The 25,176-nt window shown below is 41.9% G+C and overlaps 1 protein-coding gene across 1 annotated transcript in view; it reads right to left on the bottom strand.

Annotated features, from left to right (window-relative positions):
- Window positions 1–25,176, bottom strand: part of LOC126470719 (nose resistant to fluoxetine protein 6-like) — a 185,110-nt gene that overhangs the window by 34,882 nt on the left and 125,052 nt on the right. Inside the window, exons 9-12 of the mRNA XM_050098722.1 lie at window positions 23,604–23,769; window positions 18,513–18,592; window positions 7,765–7,860; window positions 5,015–5,144 (exon numbers count right to left, since the gene is read on the bottom strand). Coding sequence (XP_049954679.1) covers window positions 5,015–5,144; window positions 7,765–7,860; window positions 18,513–18,592; window positions 23,604–23,769 — 472 coding nt within the window. The remainder of the gene's footprint in view (window positions 1–5,014; window positions 5,145–7,764; window positions 7,861–18,512; window positions 18,593–23,603; window positions 23,770–25,176) is intronic.

Below are 25,176 nucleotides of genomic sequence, written 5' to 3'. Positions count from 1 at the left end.
CTGGTACCGCGCGACCGCTACGGTCGCAGGTTCGAATCCTACCTCGGGCATGGGTATGTGTGATGTCCTTAGGTTAGTTAGGTTTAAGTAGTTCTAAGTTCTAGGGGACTGATGACCTCTGCAGTTAAGTCCCATAGTGTTCAGAGCCATTTCAACCATTTTTGAACAATCATTAGATATACTCCTGGTATGCTGTAGCGCCTAGAACCGCTCGGCCACTCCGGCCGGCTGGACAATTGATGAGATGCACATGCTGATAGATCCGTATCAAAATTTCTTTTATTTGATAAACGCTTGGCCATCTGAAGTTCCCACCTGGGGCACTTACATCTCACCACGCCCTACATGTACCATGAATTTGGGCGAATTCGACGATGACGATTAGGCGTCCTCTCCTTGTAAGAGGCACAGGGAGTACGCACTGTGCGCCTTGCGTATACAGTGTGTGTTGCCTAGAATCCAGTCATCTGTTCGTGACAACCTGTGGCAGAGCCCCGCACTTGCTCCGAGATGTTCTATCACAACAACAAGATCTGCAGTTGACTGCATGTGCTGTGTGCTGTGTGCAGTTCGGTACCCTTTAATTCGTTGTCACTGCCTGAGTTGAAACAGTTGTGTGTTCATGGACACCGTACATCGCACTCAAGACCACTTTTTTTTTGAGTCATTAATCTTCTGACTGGTTTGATGCGGCCCACCATGAATTCCTCTCTTGTGCAAACCTCTTCATCTCAGAGTAACACTTGTAACATACGCCCTCTATTATCTGCAGGATGTGTTCCTATCTGTGCCTTCCTCCACAGTTCTTACTCTCTACAGATCCCTCTAGTACCATAGGAGTCATTCCCTGATGTCTTAACAGACGTCTTTTCATCCTGTCCCTTCTCCTTGTCAGTGTTTTCCATATATTTCTTTCCTCTCTGATTCTGCGCAGAAACTCCTCATTCCTTACCTTATAGTCCACCTAATTTCCAACATTCGTCTGCGGCACCACACTTAAAATGCTTCGATTCTCTTCTTTTCCGGTTTTGTGTGTGATGTCCTTAGGTTAGTTAGGTTTCAGTAGTTCTAAGTCTAGGGGACTGATGACCTCAGATGTTAAGTCCAATAGTGCTTAGAGCCATTTGATTTGATTTCTCAAAAATTTCTTCCTCAAATTAAGACCTATGTTTGATACTAGTAGACTTCTCTTGGCCAGGAATGCCCTTTTTGCCAGTGCTGGTCTACTTTTCATGTCCTCCTTGCCCCGTCCGTCATTGGTTATTTTGTTGCCTAGATAGCAGAATTCTTTAACTTCATCTACTTCGTGACCATCAATCCTGGTGTTAAGTTTCTCGCTGTTCTCATTTCTCGTACTCCTCGTTACTTTTGTCTTTCTTCGATTTAGTCTCAATCCATATTCTGTACTCATTAGACTGTCCGTCCCATTCAACATGTCTCGTAGTTCTTCTTCACTTTCACTCAGGATAGCAATGTCATCCGCGAATCGTATGATTGATATCCTTTCGCCTTGAATTTTAATTCCACTTCTGAACCTTTCTTTTTTTTCCCCCATCATTGCTTCTTCGATATACAGACTGAACAGTAGGGGCGAAAGACTATATCCCTGTCTTACATCCTTTTTATCCGAGCACTTCGTTCTTGGTCGTCCATTCTTATTATTTCCTCTTGGCTCTTGTACATATTGTATATGACCCGTCTCTCCCTATAGCTTACCCCTATTTTTCTCAGAATTTCGAACATCTTGCACCATTTTACATTGTCGAACGCTCTTATCAGGTCGACAAATCCTATGAACGTGTCTTGATTTTTCTTTAGTCTTGCTTCCATTATCAATCGCACCGTCAGAATTGACTCTCTGGTGCCCTTACCTTTCCTAAATCCGAACTTATCATCATCTAACACCTTCACAGTTTTCTTTTCCATTCTCCTGTATATTATTCTTGTCAGCAACCTGGATGCATGGGCTGTTAAGCTGACTGTGCGGTAGTTCTCGCACTTGTCAGCTCTTGCAGTCTTCGGAATTGTGTGGACGATGTTTCTTCTTTGGCAGACGTAGCGGAAATGCATTTGCTGATCAGTGAAGCAACAGGCTGGGAATGCTTGGCAGCAGGTCTGTATCAAGGATGCATCCCTAACAGTAGACAGCCATATCACGCACTGTTCCAGAAGCTACATGGGCGATTGTGTGAGTATGGGACCTTCGATCAATGTACTGAGGGCGTCAACACAAGAGGTGTTGGTACGCTGCAATTTGAAGAAGAAGTACTGGACAGAGTTGAGAAGAACCGGACTACAAGCATATAAAGCTATCGCAAGAGATATGGACGTGACTCACACGTTCGCGAGGATAGTGCTTAGTCAGCACTGGTTGCAACCATGACATTTGCAAGAGACGCAAGCTCTTGGACCACCTGCCTTCGAGCCCGTTTGCGGTTTTCACAGTGGTTTATGCAGCAACACATTACCGAGCGTGAGAGTGTGTTGTTCACAGCCGATGCGCGTTTTAAGAGAGACAGCTATTTAAATACTCACAACAGCCGCTTGTGGGCAGAAGAAAACCCATGTTCAACCGTGATCAGAGATCGCCAAAAACAGTTTCCAGTAATCGTGTGGCCTGGCGTCGTCGGTGAACATATTATTGGACCTGTTTTTGTTCCAGTTCGTCTAGGCAGCCATATGTGTCACAAATTTCTGGCAAATGACCTACCCAAGCTGTTAGAAGCTGTTCCACTGAATGTCCGATCGAAAATGTGGTTTCAACGTGATGGCCCACCAACACATTCTAACCGTCGTGTGCGCACGAACTTCATTGACATGTCTGATGTGACTGAATTGGGAGAGGCGGGCCTGTTCCATGACCATGACAGTCATTTGATATCATGCCAGTCGATTTCTTCCTGTGGGATCACATCAAAAAAATAACGTGTATACTATGCCTGTAGAATGTCACGATGACGTGCTGTTCGAACGAATACAGGCGTCATGTAATGCCTTTTAAACAATTCCTGGGATCTTCCGATTTCCACCAGGCAATGCATCGGCGCTGCAATGACTGTAATCAGGTGAGAGGTCGCCATTTTGAGCACCTGCTTTAAGTTCATACGTGGACGTTTTGATGTAACAAGAGCTAGCTGGACTCCATTTACAGTATAAGACTGGAGTAAACGTTTCGCAAATCGACATGGTGCTTCCTTTTCCTTACGTTTATTCAGTTTCGTTTCTGTTTATTTCTTTAAATGTTCTTCAGCGAACAACCGGGGAATGTATTGAAAAACTGTATTGTCTTTCAGTGTTTAAAGTATAGGACGTGCCTCGCTGTCAGCTAGAAGTTAATCTGTGGGTTTTATTTCGAAGAAATTATCCCGATATTCCCGAGAGATTTTGTTTAAATCATCGGAAAAGTTACTTCCCTCGTAGCAGAGGCTACTAATAAATTTTAGCACATAGAAGATTTGTAGTAAGAAATAATCATGAGGGAGGAAAATTACGAGGAGGTCTCATAAGAATAATCGAGCTGTCTACATTGAATTCGTCAGCCCCGCATGAATGACATTTCACCGAACTTGAATGGTCTACTGCCAGGTGTGATGCGTTTCCATACTACCCCAGTAAACTGATAGGCTGATATTCAACAAGAAAATCTTAAGAATGAGTGTCTCTAAGAGGGGACAGATATTTTAGTAATGAATCAGGATCTCCCGAGGAGATCACGAATGTAAAATTAGAGAGATTAGAGCGCGCACGGAGGCTTTCAGACAGTCGTTCTTCCCGCGAACCATACGCGACTGGAACAGGAAAGGGAGGTAATGACAGTGGCACGTAAAGTGCCCTCCGCCACACACCGTTGGGTGGCTTGCGGAGTATAAATGTAGATGTAGATGTAGATGTAGATGTAGATGTAGATGAACTTTAATTTTTCTTGTCTTACCTACTTTCACACGGAGCAGATGACTGTACTGTAGGCAACACACATTGCATACACACACTGCAGAGTGGCTATGCCCTACCGCCCCTACCGCCTACCAATGATAAAAATGCTTTGAAAGACCCTGTATGAGTTATTTATAGGTCTCTTTTATCATACGCATAGAAAACTGGAGTTTGACAAAACGAGATGAAGAAGCACTAAGGCTAACGAAGAGTAAAAAAAGCCAAAATGGTTGGGGTAGTAAAGGACGTTGTCAATGGTGAATATCGAATCCAAAATTAAAAAAAGAAACATAGAACTATATCACCTGATTAAAGAACCTTACATTGCAAGAAAGGTAAACGTAAGAGGGATTAAACGAACTGGTCGTGTAATTAGAACACAATAAGATTGTGGTAGAAGAAATTTCAGGAAGAAGAAAACCATTAGGACGACAAGGAACGACATTTGTAGTTAACATGAAAAAGGGCCAAAAATTTATAGAAATTAGAAACTGGAAAAACTATGCCAAAGAAAGACAAGTCGTCAAAATATTTTTAAGTTAGCAACAGAGAGCTTACATGTCTTGTAATTGGTTTATAACAATAATAATAAAATATCGTTTGACAGATACCGGCATCCTGCTATGAATAATGTCATAATTACTTCAACTGATAAACATATAATTCCATAATTTTTGTTGACTGTGTTCCACAGCTTTGATAAATCTTAGAAATAACATACTGTAACACTTTAAACTACTGTATAATTCATTAGTAATTGCGCGACTAGTTTCAGTCAGAGACGATTTTCCAATACGAATTTTGTCAATAGCAGGTGTATATATCATGAAACAAATGTCAAAAAAATAATATTTATAAATAATATTTTGAAATTTTTTGTGATATGTATATGTAACACCTGCTATTAAGAAAAAATGCTCTGTAAAATGGTTTCTGACCAAAACCGGTTCAACAGTTAAAAATAAATTATACAATAGCTTCACGTGCTACAATATGTTATTTCTGAGATATAATCCTAATTTGATACTAGACGCATTTCTTGATTTACGGGATACTCTGATGCGACAGCGCAGCTTCTCACCTTAGGTATGCGAATTTTGCAGTTAGTCCTGTTCAGCAGATATCCGACGCACATCCCAATAACGTAAGGTCCCAGCCTGGTCCAGGGCTTATCGTACAGCTCGTCGAATAGACCGAGAGGTTGATCTATGCTAAAAAAGACGTTCTTGAGGTAGTTGCATAAATAACAGATTATTTTGAGCAATAAATGAGACACTGTGTCTAACAATGGAGAGATTTAAAGCAGAACAGCCTCAGCATCAAAAAATTACGTGCTCCATTGTTCGCATCTTGGCTATTTTCTCATTAACACTTCTTTTCAGGAAGTAAGAAAAGTCATAACTTGTTTGTCTCGATGGTTTCCAGACACTATTTTTAGTGCATAGAGTAAGGTATATTACCAGCATTTGCGTTATGAGGTGAATGACAAATATTTTCTATGAACAGTTTCTTTTAATGGTTTCTCCCTTCATTTAAGAACATACGTCTTTGAAGAGCCATGTTGGATCAGTATTTTTCGTACGATCAGAAACAGGAGCAGTTAACGAATTGCACTACAATTTGGACAGTGGATTAAATTTTTATTTTTTTATTATTTTAAATATGCTGCTTTCAGATAAATGATACATTGAAAAGACAGTCACAGGTGAAATTTTGTTAATTATTGCGAAAACATCTAAAACCATTTCCGTAACCTTGAAGCTAACCTACTAAATTCACTGCCGAGCCAAGACATTATGACCACCTGCTTAACAGCTAGTTTGTCCGTCTTTGGGACGAAATACATCACTGATTCTGCTTATCAGGGATCAGACAGTTTGTTGGTAGGTTTGTGAAGGTATGTGGTATTAGATGTCTACGCACAGGTCACGTAATTTCACGTAAATAACGGGCCGCTGATTTGCGTACTCGGTGATCGTGCCCGATAGCGACCCGGATGGGTTCCATAGGATTTACATTAGATGAATTTGGTCGCCGAGACATCAACGTGAGTTCACTATAATGCTTCTCAAACCATTGTAGCACGGTTCTGGCTCCGGGACACGGGCAATTATATTGCTGAAAGATGACATCATCGTTGAGGAACACATCAAGCATGAAGGGATGCAGGTGGTTCACAGCTGTCAACGTGTCTTCGATTACTACCACAGGTCCCATGCAAGCGCAAGAGAATGTTTTCCATAGCATAATACTGCTCCCATTAGCCTGCGTCCGTGGCAAGCAGCACGTTTCGACCAGCTGCTCACTTCGATGATGGCGTTTCTGGAGACGACCAGCGACCTAGTGTAGCAAAAATGTGAATTCATCTGAAAAACCGATACGTTTCCATTGACCCTGTGCCCACTGCAATCGTAATTGGCGATGTCGTTGGGACAAAATGTGAACACGTACGGGTCGTCTACTGCGCAGCTCCATGTTCAACAATGTACAATGAACGGTGTGCTCCGGAACACTTGTGAGTGCAACAGCATTGTGTTCTTTCGGATAGATGTCACAGATCACCATCTATCCTACTTTACAAGGCAGACAAGCCTCCAAACCCCACGTTCTGCGAAGAGTCGTGGACATCCAAGCATTCAGCGTCTAGTAGTAGTTTCCCTGTCCTTCTACCTCTTTCCGTAGATGCTCACGACAGTAGCACGCGAACATTCGACCAGCTTCGCCGTTTTCGAGATACTACTTCACAGACTCTACGTAATAATAATCTGCCCTTTGTCAAAATCCCTTATTTCAATGGATTTTCCCATTTATAGCCCGTATTTTCGCAAGGGTGATCTCCCGTCCATGTCTTCTCCGCTTACACACTTTTGTTACCGCTTCAAGTGCCAACAACGTCACCAGGCAGCTTTCATCGTAGCGGTGGGCAGTGGTCATAATATTTTGGCTTGTCAGAGTATTAGTAATTACCTTGCTTGATGTATACAGGGTGTTACAAAAAGGTACGGCCGAACTCTCAGGAAACATTCCTCACACACAAATAAAGAAAAGATGTTATGTGGACATGTGTCCGGAAACGCGTAATTTCCATGTTAGAGCTCATTTTAGTTTCTTCCACCTACGCTCAATGGAGCACGTTATCATGATTTCATGCGGGATACTCTACCTGTGCTGCTAGAACATGTGCCTTTACAAGTACGACACAACATGTGGTTCATGCACATTTCAGTCGAAGTGTTCGTACGCTTCTCAACAACAGATTCGGTGACCGATGGATTGGTAGAGGCGGACCAATTCCATGGCTTCCACGCTCTCCTGACTTCAACCCTCTTGACTTTCATTTATGGGGGAATTTGAAAGCTTTTGTCTACGCAACCCCGGTACCAAATGTAGAGACTCTTCGTGCTCCTATTGTGGACGGCTGTCATTCAATACACCATTCTCCAGGGCTGCATCAGCCCATCAGGGATTCCATGCGACGGAGGGTGGATGCATGTATCCTCGCTAACGGAGGACATTTTGAACATTTCCTGTAACAAAGTGTTTGAAGTCACGCTGGTACGTTCTGTTGCTGTGTGTTTCCATTCCATGACTAATGTGATTTGAAGAGAAGTAATAAAATGAGCTCTAACATGGAAAGTAAGCGTTTCCGGATACATGTCCACATAACATATTTTCTTTCTTTGTGTGTGAGGAATGTTTCCTGAAAGTTTGGCCGTACGTTTTTGTAACACCCTGTATAAAACAAGTAGCCTGATGGGTTAATTATTCGTAAATCTATCAGAACAAACATCTCTTACAATAAAAAAAATGTGGGTCTCTAACTTTCCTTACCTTGGTGTGTGATTCGTGTTAAGTGTAATCACCGCAGTAGTAATCCAAGAACAAACGAGCAGTGTGAACATCGTAACAACGGCTGTCTTGAAATATCTACAACAAAGTCGAACAATTCACATAACAAAGAAAGTGACAAATATACAATAACAAAGAAAATGGGAGAGCATGCTTAAAATTATAGTAAGCGCCACGGCAAAGTTTTGAATTTAACGTGTGGTGCGCTGTGGAAAGCATGACAGCTTGCAGCATTAAATTATGATACAAAGAAATACATCCAATTGTAAAAGTTATGGGTGATATATCGATTAGAGCTCACCAAATTTCGTTGGAAATTCACTAGTGTCTGTCACTTTTCTCTATTGATAATGTAAGGAGAGATGGTTTCTGTAGGACGGTGACGAATAAATGTCATTGCTCCTGTATGAGGCAATGGGAAGCCGCAGGTGAAAGAAAAATGGAAATTGTTTTCTGCCTCACAGCATCTAATGACAATTTGACATTGATGATCTTTCCATGAGATGTGAAATTTCATTTCGGTTTCGTGTTGCGTTCCACAACCCGTGAAACGTCAGCGGATGCTAAAGGAATATTTAACAACCAAACCGGTAATATGCTGACTTTCTGACACCAGACTGTCAAATGGCCGATCGCTGAAAGTTTATCTATGGATAAAAGTAATAAAGTCTCATCCATACTTACTTTCGACCAATTCACTACTTAAATGCTGATGATTAAAAGTTAAATCCATTTATGACTCTAAAATATATCCACTTTTTTTCCTTGTGTTTGGTGGTAGCAGCTTTCACTGGTATGCATCCCTCTGATGGCGAACAGTGCATTCTTTCAGCCGATATTGGTGACAATCCGTCTTACATGAACTCTTTGAGACATCGGAGGCGTTAGAGACCTAAGATGATCCATGATCGCGCAACAGCCGCCCGTGAATAAACAAGATTGCTTGGAGCAGGGTCAAAGGTGAACAAATTTCTAACGAACACATAGTGGATCGCCTCAGACCGATAGTATTATTCATTGTTTCTAAGACATCCATTTGATTTGCTCGATTACGTCGTCAAAATAGCGGACATAAACCAATAACTCACTGAAAGACAGTACACTTAAAATATGCGCCTTAACAAAAATTGTAATTACAACCATAACATCACATTCGTAGGATTTGCCAGTTCGCAACCGAATTGTCACACTCCTACCTAATCTAAACATCGTGGTGCGCCACACATCAATCTGTCACCACAATATACACTATGTGGTTGAAAGTGTCCGGACACCCCCAAAAACATACGTTTTCCGTATTAGGTGCATTGTGCTGCCACCTACTGTCATGTAGTCCATATCAGGGACCTCAGTAGTCATCAGACATCGTCAGAGAGCAGAATGGGGCACTCCGCGGAACTCAAGGACGTCGTACGTGGTCAGGTAATTGGGTGTCACTTGTGTCACACGTCTGTACGCGAGATTTCCACACTCCTGAACATCCCTAGGTCTACTGTTTTCGATGTGATAGTGAAGTGGAAACGTGAAGGGACTCGTACAGCACAAAAGCGTACAGGCCGACCTTGTCTGTTGACTGACACAGACCGCCGACAATTGAAGACGGTCGTAATGTAATAGGCAGACATTTATCCAGACCATCACACAGGAATTCCAAACTGCATCAGGATCCATTGTAAGGACTATGAGAGTTACGCGGGAGGTGATAAAACTTGGATTTAATGGTCGAGCGGCTGCTCATAAGCCACACATCACGCAGGTAAACGCCAAATGACTCCTCGTTTGGTGTAAGGAGCGTAAACATTGGACGATTAAACAGTGGAAAAACGTTGTGTGGAGTGTAGATTCACGGTACACAATGTGGTGATCCGATGGCAGGGTGTGAGAATGGCGAATGCCCGGTGAACGCCATCTGCCAGCGTTTGTAGTGCCAACAGTAAAATCCGGAGGCGGTGGTTTTACGGTGTGGCCGTGTTTTTCATGGAGTAGGCTTGTTGTTTTGCGTGGCACTATCACAGCACAGGCCTACATTGATGTTTTGACCACCTTCGTGCTTCCCACTCTTGAAGAGCAATTCGGGGATGGCCATTGCATCTTTCAACACGATCGAACACCTGTTCATAATGCACGGTTTTAGGCAGAGTGGTTACACGACAATAACATCCTTGTAATAGACTGGCCTGTACAGAGTTCAAATGGTTCAAATGGCTCTGAGCACTATGGGACTCAACATCTTAGGTCATAAGTCCCCTAGAACTTAGAACTACTTAAACCTAACTAACCTAAGGACATCACACACACCCATGTCCGAGGCAGGATTCGAACCTGCGACCGTAGCAGTCCCGCGGTTCCGGACTGCAGCGCCAGAACCGCACGGCCGGCCTGCACAGAGTCCTGACTTGAATCCAATAGAACACCTTTGGGATGTTTTGGAATGTCAACTGCGTGCCAGGCCTCACCGACCGACGTCGGTACTTCTCCCCAGTGCAGCACTCCGTGAAGAATGGGCTGCCATTCCCCAAGAAACCTTCCAGCACGTAACTGAACGTATGCCTGCGAGAGTGGAAGCTATCATCAAGGCTAAGGGTGGGCCAGCACCAAATTGAATTCCAGCATTACCGATGGAGGGCGCCGCGAACTTGTAAGTCATTTTCAGCGAGGTATCCGGATACTTTTGATCGCATGGTGTATATTCCAAAAAATAATGTAGAAGCAAAATAAATATTTTCAAAGTTCTGCTCTATCTCTATTAGCGCACTACGTCGTCATGCATCACATCTTAACCTTATGCGTTACAGCCGACATCCGATACCGATAATTCAACCAACTTCATTATGTGAAGAGACAGTTGATGTTTGAAAAGTTCCCTGCAATCGTAGCCAATGATCGAAATGTATCCACATTCTTCACGCCTCATTGGTCCAAGCGAACTTGTCTATCCTTCAAGGGTCCGATCGCAATAGTCCTGCATTCGTGTTAACGACCGTGCTCCGTGGCGCGTGGTTAGCAGAGGTACTATAGGGCGATTTTTATTGTACCCCACAGCGAAGAAGTAGGTCTGAATAGTACGGCAGCTCACACATTGTTGTTCAACTGTGAATTTTCGAGAGATCGGCAGCACTATGGATTGCCTATCCGCTGTAACAATACGAGCCACCCTTTGGGAACCCCTGGAATCCACGCGGTGTTGGCCATTTCAGTGTCTGTGTTACGCGAACCGAGCTATCATCGGTAGATCTTTTTCACTGTTTCTCCAGAAATGTCAAATGAGTGCACAACTTTGGGCTTGGAATGTGCTGTGTATTTGGTATCGATCTCCTAACCTGAGCTCTAATGTCTTGCTCATCGTGTGGGGATTGTCACGCACTCGGCCTGTGCTAGACCTATCGACAACACGGTCAATAGTCGCACTGATCTGTTTTGTTGCCAAGACGAGAGAAACGTTATACAATCTGTGATTGGTTATCCGTCAGATAGTTATTGTTGCATGCGTAACAAGCCCAGACTAAGCTGTATCAGTAACGTCTTCGATGCAGTCCACACACTGTTATCTGCCCTAACATCTGTATCAGAAGTTATGCAAAAAATGTGTTACTGAACTACTAAATGCCGTGAATGATATTCGCAGCCGAGCTCTGTTAAAAATCTCTGTATTAGAAGAACTTATATTTCAATACTCAGAGATGAACATGTGGATTATTATTCGCCGGCATGTCCCAAACGCCTTTCAGCGGGGGGACTGATGACCTCAGATGTTAAGTCCCATAGTGCTTAGAGCCATTTGAATTTGAACCTCTCGGTGAGAAGTCTGCGGCTTGCTCAGCATCACTGAGCAGAAGTGTAGTTTGACAATATCAAGTCATGGTGTCGTAACTGATCTGAACAGTAGAAGTTCTGAATCTCTGTAGGCATCATCCGCGGTGAAAAGACTCCCCTTGCTTCCTGCAGCGAAGTGTTTGGGTATTACAGCTGTGTTACGTAAAAATTCACTTTTGTTATTTGGGACTCGCTGAGAAAAATATGTCCTCTAATGACGTGATTATTATGTATATCAGCCAGCTACAATGCTCTTCAGATGGTTTTTATTTACATGTAACGTAAAAACACCAAACGAATGTATTATAACTTTTCTAATCATAGTTATACGACATTAGATATAAAGAGCAGACCAGGGCAAGTGAAACCAACCAATCCCCATTTTTTCAATATCTACAAACAGAAAAACACGATGTAAAACCCATAAACGAAGCACTATAAATCCTCCATTTACGCAAAAGGAAACAGAGATATATTCACATGCATACAGTAACCCCACAAATTTACTGAATGAAAAAACCGACCTAATGCACAAAAAGTACATAGAAAACTTTATTCACATTATAAAGCAAGAAAACGGATAAAGAAATATATCAGAGACACTAAATAATACATATCCATAGCAACAGCGATGGCAACATGAAGAGTATACAACAAAGACATAACACCAAGAAAAAATCACAAATCATTGACAATAACAAAATTATTACGAAAAAATAAAAATATAACACAAAAATTTCACTAAAACTAAAACAAATTCCAGGCAAAAACATAATTAGAACCAAATCTATAAAAATAATAAAAAAGCTATGTAAACATGTAATACCACTGGTACGTGTCCAACGTATTTCTAAGGAGAAACTAATAATTCTAAAAAAGGAAAGGACATTGTATCAACGATATTAACTGTAAGGTGAAAACACTAAACGAATGTATTATAACTTTTCTAGTCATAGTTACCGTAACTTACTTACGTATTTACAGAACACCTGATGATGGCAATATACCGGAAAATTTGGAAATTTGTGGTAAGTTCCTATGGGACCAAACTGCTGAGCTTATCGGTCCCTAAGCTTACGCACTACTTAATCTAACTTAAACTAACTTACGCCAAGGACAACACACAGACCCATTCCCGAGGGAGGACTCGAACCTCCGACGGGGGAAGCCGCGCGGACCGTGACAAGGCGCCCGAGACCGCGCGGCGCAATATGCCGAAATGGGCTCATCGTGAGTGATTTATAAAATAAAAACCATTTAAAGAGCAGTGTAGCTGTCTGATATTCATATTAATAATTCACTCTCACGAATTAAATAAATATACGCTTACCGTAAGTGAGACAGGACTTGTATTACGCACATAATGTGGACATTGACCCGAAAATCATTGAGTGTAAAGCTCAAGTCTGCCATGCAAGAGATGATCCTTAACACAAGTGAGACAAAATATCGCTGCAATACGAGACCTATGGGTGTGCGTCTGCGTTATAAGGGAATGTTTTCAGTCGGGGTTTACTGTTTAGAGTGTATAATAACTCGGCAGAAACTGTAGCTGGATTCGACGGGTGTTAATAGAATACTTCTGCAAACTTTTATGTAATAAAATTCCGTGACGAAGGCATGCGTGGAAGTTTCATGCGAGGAATTCAGACATATTGTTGGGTAGCTCACAGGCGAAACCCGTAGCGCGACTAAGAGTAAAAACGGAAAGCCAATTAGCTTGTGTGCCGACTCGGCGTGCTGTCCAGCGCAGCTACACTCACATACGAGTGCGGACAAAGAACGCTGGTTAGCCTGCTGGTCGCGGTACAGCTTTGCCATTACGAGTAGAACGCCAAGCGCGTACCGTAATCTCTGTAGTCTTTTTCACACGATTTTACAGAAGCTATTCATCCAAAAAATTTGATTTTTTGCGTTACGCACAGCTTTATATGTCATCTTCATAGTGATGTGCCCATCATTTCGCTATTATTCATACTTATTGTGATCTTCTCATTTGCAGCTCGTGGTCTAGTGGCTAGCGTTGCTGCCGCTGGATCACCGGGTCCCAGGATTGATTCCCGGTCGGATTGGGAATTTTCTCTGCCCAGGGATTGGGTGTTTGTGTTGTCCTCATCATTTCATCATCATCATCATCATCATTCGTGACAGTGGCTGCATTGGACTGTGTAAAACTTAGACTGTGTAAAAATTGGGACTTTGTAGGGACAATGAGGTTTACCGTAAGACGACCACCTTGGTCGTCTATTGCTTGTTTAATAAGACGCTCTTTCAAGATTCTATTGCAATAGCTACTGCAAGGTGAGTTTGTACAATTTATTCTGTGTTTTGACAAAAAAATAAGAAAAAGAAAATTAAACTGTCAACAATGGAAATGTAGCCATTCTTCATGACTGATGAAGCTTATTCATAAGATGAATTGTTAACGATTCAGACAAAAACAAATCGCCAATTCTGTTGTAGTTTTGGCAGAATTCTGTAACCCAGAGTATTGTTAACATTGAATGACTGGAATGGAAACTTACCAAATGGTTTTTTTTTCCTGTTGTTCATCTGAGAAATATGAAAATAATTCGCAGGAAATTCTATTCATATCCCCATTCAGAGTGAAGTGGTGAACTTCCTCAACATAATTATTTTTTAATGTGTTAAAGATAGATTATACATATTTAAAATTTATTTTAACCTCAATGAGTAATCTCAAGCGGTTCATTAATTTTGAAACAATGTAATTTTTAGGGCCATCGATAGCTGGTGAAACGCGATTTGCTAAGTGAAGAAATTAGATGTTTATCTTCATATCGAGAATGTACTTCTTGATAAGCTATTGACTGATTTTTCTTCAGTTCCTCTCTTAATAAATCATTGTTTCAGGACGTTTAAGATACAGGAAGAATCAATTGCTAAGTTTCAGTTTCTCCTGTTCCTTATTAAAAATACGTTGGGTTACAAGATAACTCTGAAATTGCAACAGAAGGAACGATTCCGAAAAGCGTCATGAGTGGCGATTTTTGGTTAAAAAATTAATAACCGAGATGAAAATGAATAGCCCATTCTGTTTCAATTTCAGAGGAATCCTGTAACCAGCGAACAGCTGGAACTGAAACATACCAAAGGATTTTCTTTCTACGCCTCAATAATATTTGACATATGAAAAAGTACAGCAAATACCATACTATCTACCTGTTCCTATCCCAGTACAGAGTGAGGGAGTGAATCTTCTTACTACTAATATTTTAATGCGTTAGTGATATTGCCTTTCACGAATAATTGGCACAGTTCTGCAAGTCTTCACGGCTTCAGAGTTACAAAAGTGTTTTATTGTGTCTGTTCTACTCTACAGAAAAAATGCAATATTGTTCTATTAGGAATATATAACAAACTTCGTGCCTGTGTGTCTGCGGATAAGAATGTTACAACAACACGCTAATCAAATTAATTTATTATCTTCTTGGGACTACTCATTAACGTTAAAATAGATCATAGGTCTACGTGACATATCTTTAACACATTAAAAGATAATTATGGTGGAGAAGTTCACCACTTCAGTCTGAATGGGGATACGAACAGAAATATGATACACTAAATACTGCGAATTATTTTCATATGTCTCAAGAGCAACAGGGAGAAAATCCTTTGATAAGTCTCCATTCCTGCAGTCACGACAACTGACAACTGGGAGAGCTGTGTGCTGAACACATGCCCCTCCATATCCGCATCCAGTTATGCCTGTGGGCTGAGGATGACACGGCGGTCGGTCGGTACCATTGCGCTTCAAGGCCTGTTCGGACGGAGTTTTTAAGTCATCATTCCAGACGTTCACTATTACAAATACGGTAAGTTACAGGATTCCACCAAAACTGCAACGGAATTGCGATTTATTTGTTTCTCAATTGTTAATAATTTCTCCTATGAAGAAGCTTCATCAGTTATGAGAAACGATTACTTTTCTCTTGTTGACAGGTTTAATTTTTTTGCCAAAACAGAGTACAAATTGTGCAAACTATTCTTGCAATAGCTATTGCGACAGAATCTTGAAACAGAGTGTCTTATTAAACAAGCAATAGGCGACCAAGGCGGTCAGTACCTTACGGTAAACCTCATTGTGTCGGTTTGCTGTAATATAAGAAATTTCGCGATTTTTTTTCATAACAGCAAATTCGCTTTTCAATAGCTGTCGAAAACTGCTAAATAAATTACAGTTGTTAACTGAAAAAATAAAATAAAAACCATAGATTCTGCTATCTCGCCGTAGGTAAGAAAGTTCCATTTGTTAGCCATATAGCAAAATTCTCTCCACTTTGCGTGGTATGACATACGAAAATCTCATATTGATATCTTGAATGTTTTAGGAGATATGAGGTATGTTACGTATATTTCAGCCTGCCGGTGTGGCCGAGAGGTTCTAGGCGCTTCAGTCTGAAACCACGCGACCGCTACAGTCGCAGATTCGAATCCTGCCTCGGCCATGGATGTGTGTGATGTCCTTAGGTTAGTTAGGTTTAAGTAGTTTTAATTTCTAGAGGACTGACGACCTCAACTGTTGAGTCCCATAGTAATCAGAGCCATTTGAACCATTTTTTGAATATTTAATTCTCGGGCGCGGGCAATCGGAAGTGTACGCGCAACATAAATTCCATTTTCTCGAAATTGGAGACAGACAGAGACCTCCTCTCAAGTCCTAAGAAAAATTCAATATCTTACCCAAATTTCATTCACAGCAACATATGGTGTAATATGCACCAAACTCAAAATCATAGTGACTCATATATTTCATTGCAAACTTTTTTGAATTTGGTGCAGCGTCTCACTTCAATGAGAATATCGAAATTTTGGGCACTTCACCATGAAGCGCAGCGCCAACCGGTGCGCCGAAAGCAGGCAAAGAATGTGTCTCATTCATTCCAGCTCGCCAGCAGGCGCGAGGGCACGTCGGTCGCGCTGCCACCCAGCTGCCATTGTGTACTGCCTCATTAGATAACGAGGAAATATCTTCCGTGCTGGCTAAAGCCACCTCGCGCTGGGTTCCCCTACGTAGGTAACCCGCTTTCTTTCTGTGCGCACCCTAATGCCCACTGCGTTCTTGCTCTTGAGACGTACCAATATTACGACTTGTTTAGTGAGATATATTATCAGTCATAAGACTATGTAATTACAAATTTAGACCGTCTAGTTAATGACTGTTTCCTAAGTTGCTGATGCCTGACAGATCGCTTTTATACACAGTAACGCATTTTATGTCCAAGGGTGATAAAATGATTGGAAATTTCGTAATTAATGAATTGTCATTGATATACATTTCTTCCCAAAATTTCACTAAGGCTAGTATGTGTGTTTGAATTATAGGGAGTAATATGTGATTGATAATGTGACTAGTGTCTTTCGGTTAAACAACGTAAGTATACACTCAACAAGAATCATTCAGATACAGAAATACCACTGCCGTGTTTCGATAAAATAAAGAACGTGAATAATAAGTTTATCTGATAAATAGGTAGCAGGTTTACCAGATTAATGTTGACACTAAAACACTTGTTACTTTTCAAAAAATGATGATCGTGCGTCACATGAGAATGTGAAGGTGAGATCAATAGAAATCCAGTTTTCCTCCACTTGTCTTAGAACATTAAGGAAAGCGGTTACTAGTTCTTTGTAACCAGGAAGACAAGAAGATTTCTGGGTATTATACAGTTACACGTGATTCAGATGCCCCTACCGACGTCGTTTTATGTAACCCGCAGTGCTATATCTGCCCTTCAAAAACCACTATCAAGGTTTTCATATTCTCTTGAAACCATCCACAAGGCTTTCATATTTCCTTACTCGCTACGCGAAACTCTTATTCCTACAGAAAAAATGAACGGGACATTTTTATATGAAATTTAATATAAAATTTTGTACTGTGGCACGTTTTCGTTAGAGGCCGTAGTTTTTGAGTTATTCAAGAAAAACGTTTAAAAGTGACCTTCAAACGCACACTCACTCCCACACTAAGGCCCCACCGGTCAAGGTTTCTAGTATATTGTTCGTGGCACTCCCTCCTACCACTGCACAAAAATTTGCTGCTGCACGAATTACTTCTCACATTCGATCTTCTTTCGTCTTCAACGACAATCCTTGTTACGCTACCAGCTTAGTCGACCACTTAAAAATTGTGAAATTGACGTTTATGTAAATTTTACCTAACAATTTTGCGAATTTTAGCAGCATAAAATAAGTAATTACGTCGTTGTTCTCGTCAAGCCTTCTGAATACGAAACTACTGTGCTTGTAAGGGTTACATTTGGATCGAATTGTCAATATAATTAGTTTTAGCGTAACGTTTTCAGCAGCTGTTTATCTTTTATTAACCTTATGGGCACGTTTAAATTAATCACGTTAACGAAACAGCCGACTATGCTGGTGACGTAATATCCCAATTAATAGAGACCAAAAACGGTTGAATATCGGGAATAGTTCTCGTAGTCCGAAATTTTTGTGCAGTGGTAGGAGAGAGTGCCACGTAGAGTATACGAGAAATCCTGTCTGGTGACGTATGAGTGTGGGGGTGGAGGTGCGTTTAAAGGTCACTTTTGAACGTTTTTCTTGAATAACTCGAAAACCGTGGCCCCCAGCAAAAAGTATCCTAGTACAACATTTAGCTACAATAAATTTCCTACAAAAAGACCCTGCCCATTTTTTCTGTGGAACTAATAGTCTGCGCGTAGCTAACGACAGAGTATTAAAATCTCCCTCGTAATTGTTGAAGTCCCAGTAGAGGATTGCAGGTTACATCAAACGACAACGATATGAGCAGCTGGATTACCATATATATCAAAGTACTAAACTAGCTTTGACAAAAGTACTAAACTAGCTTTGAGAAAAGGAAAACGGGAAATGGAAAAAATTAATTCGTTAAAGCGCTAAAGGTCACTTACACTGAAGACACAAGCAGCAGTATCATTCCCAGGGCGTAGAACTGGGTGTCGTTCGCCAGGTACCAACTCCATATCATGCACTGCACATAAACAATCATATAACAGTGCATATTTGTAAAGTACACAGAACATATTAAGACATTAGAATAAAACCTTCTACCACCATACTTGAATGAAATAGTAAAATTTATTTATTTTTACAATTTCTTACAGTTGACAATATTGAACTTCAATTCACAACTAGATGAGTTTCATTCTATGCAGACAGGACTACGAACCGCCCTCTAGTTTTACCTCCGCCAGTAGCTCTCTCCTACCTCCCATACTACACAAAAGCTGGACTAGTACTACTGGACGAAGTTTTGGAGAAATGGCTTAGGTCCAGCCTAGGAGATCGTTTCCACAATGGACCTTTCACTCTACAGTTGCCTGTTGAGACGCGGTCCGGTTCTAGTATAACTTGACAATAGACGTATCTGCGCGTGGAAACTCCAAGGAGAACGAACGTTGCAAGATTACGTTCGTCATCGTCACGCAGGCCCAGCAGCTGGCTTTACAGTCTGGAGTGCAATTGGTGCACGACACGATCATCGCTAGTGCGCATAGCAGGTAGTTTGGACAACAGCCATTGCATTCATGATGTGTTGTGTTTGGTGGCTGTGCTCTATCTTCGAAGTCTCTCAGACGTTATCCTTCAACAAGATTACACAAGACCGCCTATTTCCCGTGCTGTCCTGACCTATCTCAATACAGAGGGTGTTCGACTGTTGCCGTGGACTTCATGCTCTACAGATCTCTCATCCAATGAAAACATCTGGTTATGGCTTGCCGAGAGACAGCCTCTTCGAATGAAGAATTCTGGCACAGAGCCCAAGCAGCATGGAACAATGTACCCGTATCTGATAGCCAAGCTCCGTTCAACTCAGGGTTGGAATCACTGTTGCTGCCAGAGGAGGCAACTCAGTACATAAATTTCTCACCACGGATATCCCAGATCCTCACAATAAAGAAAATTTCGTTATATGCTATGCTTCCTGGTGTTGTAATTTTAGTGGCTAGTTGTATATTAGCAATAGTATGGAGGATGTTACATATGAAATTACCAGCAGAAAATAATAGATGTCGTTATGCAAGGCAGAATAATTGAATTAATAAAAAAACACTGAAGCTAGGAGATAAAGCGCTGAAACATGTATGGATAAAAGAAAGGAAGTAAATGAATTTTATCCTGCATAAAGTGGAAATTTTCTCCAACTTTTCCTTGCAAGCTCTGAAATTAAGAAGAGCTACAATATCCTGTAGATAATTGGAAAATACAAGGTTATTATAAATGACTGAAGCGATTTCATAAATTCACTGTTGCTACATTAATTGACACATTGCCACACAACTCAACGCACATATAGAAAACCTCAAAAAGTTTTGTATTGTTGCAGGTACACTTCAGATTTCTACCTTAAGAGCGCAGAAGTCAGCAGCTCGGCAAGATGGCGACAGGCGCCGTTAAAACGTATGTTGTGTCTGAAATGAACTCACATCAGTTTGCCATAATAGTGCAAGGAGGAGGAGAAGGAGGAGATTAGTGTTTAACGTCCCGTCGACAACGAGGTCATTAGAGACGGAGCACAAGCTCGGATTGGGGAAGGACGAGGAAGGAAATCGGCCGTGCCCTTTCAAAGGAACCATCCCGGCATTTGCCTGGAGCGATTTAGGGAAATCACGGAAAACCTAAATCTGGGTGGCCGGACGCGGGATTGAACCGTCGTCCTCCCGAATGCGAGTCCAATGTGGTAACCACTGCGTCACCTCGCTCGATGTAACAGTATAAGAACACTTCACAACGTAGTTCAACCAAAACACACCAACTGCCAACTCCATTCGGCGAGGTATGGTCAGTGAGTTCTTGAACGGGAAATTGAGAAACAGATGGATCGGCCGTGGTGGGGCTGATGGTCAGCAACTCTTGTCGTCACCTCTACGCTCTCCCGACCTAACCAAACGCAACGTTTTTGTGTATGAACGATTCAGTGTTTACGCCTCACTTCACCAACAAACCCACCAGGACTGCGAGTTCGCATCAGCAGTGCTTTTGAATAGGTTGGCGGGGACATGCTGCGCTGAATGCTAGGAGAACTTAATTATCGACTTGATGCCTGCAAAATCAGTAGCGGTGAGGCACATATGGAGTACCAATCCACTAAATTACAGGCCCATATCGTTAACGTCGATATGAAGCAGGATTTTAGAACATATATTGTGTTCGAACATTATGAATTACCTCAAAGAAAACTGTCTATTGACACACAGTCAGCATGGGTTTAGAAACCTTTGTTCCTGTGAAACACAACTAGCTCTTTATTCACATGAAGTGTCGAGTGCTATTGACATGGAATTTCAGATCGATTACGTATTTCTGGATTTCCGGAAGGCTTTTGACACTGTACCACACAAGCGGCTCGTAGTGAAATTGCGTGCTTATGGAATATCGTCTCAGTTATGTGACTGAATTTGTGATTTTCTGTCAGAGAGGTCACAGTTCGTATTAACTGACGGAAAGTCATCGAGTAAAACAGAAGTGATTTCTGGCGTTCCCCAAGGTAGTGTTATGCATTCAAGTTCTAAGGCCTCCGATTTTTTTTCTCCGGACTGGAAAGAGATAGAAACATGCGCATTGTTTTAAAATGAGGCTGCGTTCATTATCAATACGTACCAGAGCTGGCAGCACCGTACAGCAGATGGAATTTTACCGCCAGCAGCGAGAATGAGAACTGTTTTAAATACTTAAAATGTAAAATGTTTTCCTTACTTGAACAGCGTGCAATCATTCGTTCTCTGAATTTGCGTTGTGTGAAACCAATTGAAATTCATCGACAGTTGAAGGAGACATGTGGTGATGCAGTTATGGATGTGTCGAAAGTGTGTTCGTGGATGCGACAGTTTAATGAAGGCAGAACATCGTGTGACAACAAACCGAAACAACCTCGGGCTCGCACAAGCCGGTCTGACGACATGATCGAGAAAGTGGAGAGAATTGTTTTGGGGGATCGCCGAATGACTGTTGAACAGATCGCCTCCAGAGTTGGCATTTCTGTGGGTTCTGTGCACACAATCCTGCATGACGACCTGAAAATGCGAAAAGTGTCATCCAGGTGGGTGCCACGAATGCTGACGGACGACCACATGGCTGCCCGTGTGGCATGTTGCCAAGCAATGTTGACGCGCAACGACAGCATGAATGGGACTTTCTTTTCGTCGGTTGTGACAATGGATGAGACGTGGATGCCACTTTTCAATCCAGAAACAAAGCGCCAGTCAGCTCAATGGAAGTACACAGATTCACCGCCACCAAAAAAATTTCGGGTAACCGCCAGTGCTGAAAAAATGATGGTGTCCATGTTCTGGGACAGCGAGGGCGTAATCCTTACCCATTGCGTTCCAAAGGGCACTACGGTAACAGGTGCATCCTACGAAAATGTTTTGAAGAACAAATTCCATCCTGCACTGCAACAAAAACGTCCGGGAAGGGCTGCGCGTGTGCTGTTTCACCAAGACAACGCACCCGCACATCGAGCTAACGTTACGCAACAGTTTCTTCGTGATAACAACTTTGAAGTGATTCCTCATGCTCCCTACGCACCTGACCTGGCTCCTAGTGACTTTTGGTTTTTTCCAACAATGAAAGACACTCTCCGTGGCCGCACATTCACCAGCCGTGCTGCTATTGCCTCAGCGATTTTCCAGTGGTCAAAACAGACTCCTAAAGAAGCCTTCGCCGCTGCCATGGAATCATGGCGTCAGCACTGTGAAAAATGTGTACGTCTGCAGGGCGATTACGTCGAGAAGTAACGCCAGTTTCATCGATTTCGGGTGAGTAGTTAATTAGGAAAAAAATCGGAGGCCTTAGAACTTGAATGCACCTCGTAGGCCCTTTGCTGTTCCTTATCTATATAAACGATTTGGGAGACAATCTGAGCAGCCGTCTTCGGTTGTTTGCAGATGACGCTGTCGTTTATCGACTAATAAAGTTATAAGAAAATCAAAGCAAACTGCAAAACGATTTAGAAAAATATCTGAATGGTGCGAAAAGTGGCAGATGACGCCGAATAACGAAAAGTGTGAGGTCATCCACATGAGTGCTGAAAGGAACTCGTTAAACCTCGGTTACACGATAAATCAGTCTTATCTAAAAGCCGTAAATTCAACTAAATACCTAGGTACTACAATTACGAACAACTTAAATTGGAAGGAACACATATAAAATGTTGTGGGGAAGGCTAACCAAAGACTGCGTTTTATTGGCAGGACACTTAGAATATGTAATAGACCTACCAAGGAGACACTACGCTTGTCCGCCCTCTTTTAGAATACTGCTGCGCGGTGTGGGATCCTTACCAGATAGGACTGACGGAGTACATCGAAAAAATTCAAAGAAAGGCAGCACGTTTTGTATTATCGCGAAATATGGGAGAGAGTGTCACAGAAATGATACAGGATTTGGGCTGGAAACCGTTAAAAGAAAGGCGTTTTTCGTTTTTGTTGACACCGACCTACATAGGGAGGAACGATCACCACGATAAAATAAGAGAAATCAGAGCTCGTACAGAAAGATATAGGGGTCCATTCTTTCAGCGCGCTATACGAGATTGGAATAACAGAGAATTGTGAAGGTGGTTCGATGAACCCTCTGCCAGTCGCTTAAATGTGATTTGCAGAGTATCCATGTAGATGCAGGTGTAGATGTACTTGTAATGTGTCAAAAATTCTTTTTTCGATTTTACTATGTACGTGCAAAGCCATGTGACAGTATGTCAGTATGTGGCCGAGCGGTTCTAGGCGCTTCAGTCCGGAACCGTGCTGCTTTTACGGACGCAGGTTCGAATCCTGCCTCGGGTATGGATGTGTGTGATGTCCTTGGGTTAGTTAAGCTTAAGTAGTTCTAAGTCTAGGGGACTGGTGTCCTCAGACGTTAAGTCCCATAGTGCTCAGAGCCATTTGAACCATTTGACAATATGTCAAATAATATATCTACAACAATCTGTGAAATCGCTTCAGTTATTAATAACAGTCCTTTAATATGTGGATAGTACTGACCATGTTATTGACGGGGAACAGCGTGTTGATGTAGAGCAGGTTCCGCCACCAGTACTTGGGACAGTTGAGGTGGTCCTGGGTTGGCGGGTCCATGACGGAGTTGTGTGCGAACCAGATGGTCACGAGGTAGGCCAGGCACAGCACCAAAAGGTACGGTGGTGTCAACCTGCAACAACACGTCCCCTCACTTATGGCATGCACTGCTCTCAAGCCATCATCACAGAAGATCCATCATAATTCGCCATGCGTCCTTGGAGATCTTCGTTTATTGGGCGTTAGGCCAGGGCCAAGTCGTGCTGTATATTTCCTGGTAATGTTTCGTCTTCCAGCGCTGGAGACACCACGAGAGGCTGCATCCACTCAGATTTTATCTGCTTTCTGAGTCGTTATAGCCTCTGATGATGTCTGCTGTATAGGGAGACGAAACGTTAGAGAAATACGCCCTGGGCCACGGCCTAATACCCATAGAACCTTCAAGGACGCCAATACCGGATGTGAAGAAGTGCATTGTATAATTCTCATATCATTTTCTTTAACTTCCAGATTAAAAGTACTTCAACAATTTTTTTCTTTTTCTTTCGATCCCTACTCTTAAAACAACTTACATAAAAAATCCTTCGGACGTAGTGTTAACATAGCACTATGATCAAATAATATGACGAGTAGGTATTCTCAATGTTTTCTAACATCCCAGCGTCGAGAGCCCGCTTCCGTGAAGCACCAAGATTATAGCCTCCTTGCCAGTGAAAGTTGTTGCTGCACATTCTGGTCTCTATGGTCTCTTAGATGAAAGAGTTTCAGTAGATTAGTGAGTTGGACAAGATTTTTGTTTGATCAAACTTAATTTTATACAGGGTGCCCCAGGGGGAATGACCAATATACACGGAATTGACATGAACGATTATTTGACGCAAAAAACTTCATATGGACATATTCCCTCTCCCGGATGGTTTACGAGATAGAACGCATTTAATGTACATTGCTATTTATTTTCTATGTTTTCAGGTCTACACATCTACACATATACAACAATTAGTAAACATTACAATATGTATCAATTGAAAAATACGAATTTTTAATACTTTCACCTCCACAGATTATCGTACACGTCACATTACAGCCACTGTACAACTCACAATAGATATTCAAATATCCCACCGTCAACTTCAGTGCATTTGTGCACTCTTGTGAGAAAATGTTGAGCCGCTTGACCGGGTGTCTCTGCACGTTCGCTAATGAGGAACCAAGCAGTTCTTCGTATTCCACCTTCCGTTTGTACACCTCAGACGTCACCCACCAAATAAACAAAAATTTAATGGCGTAAGGTCTGGCGATCTTGGAGGCCAGTTACTTATACTACCACTACTAATCCAGCGATTAAGGTAAGTGTGGGTGAGTCATTCCCTCGCATGTCGTAAAATGCAGACTGGCTCCGCCATTTTGAAACAGCATTGCAGTTCGCGTGGCCAAAGGAACGTTCTCAAGCTGTTCAACAAACGAATTTTCCAAAAAATGCAAGTAATTCTTTCGTGTTATTCGCTCTTCTAATAAAACATCAAAGAGGTTGAGCGGG

Source organism: Schistocerca serialis, chromosome 3 (assembly GCF_023864345.2).
Source record: "Schistocerca serialis cubense isolate TAMUIC-IGC-003099 chromosome 3, iqSchSeri2.2, whole genome shotgun sequence".
In the NCBI taxonomy this organism is placed as follows: Eukaryota; Metazoa; Arthropoda; class Insecta; order Orthoptera; family Acrididae; genus Schistocerca; species Schistocerca serialis.
Note: the sequence above shows the minus strand (reverse complement) of the source record. Positions and strands in the feature narration are given on the sequence as shown.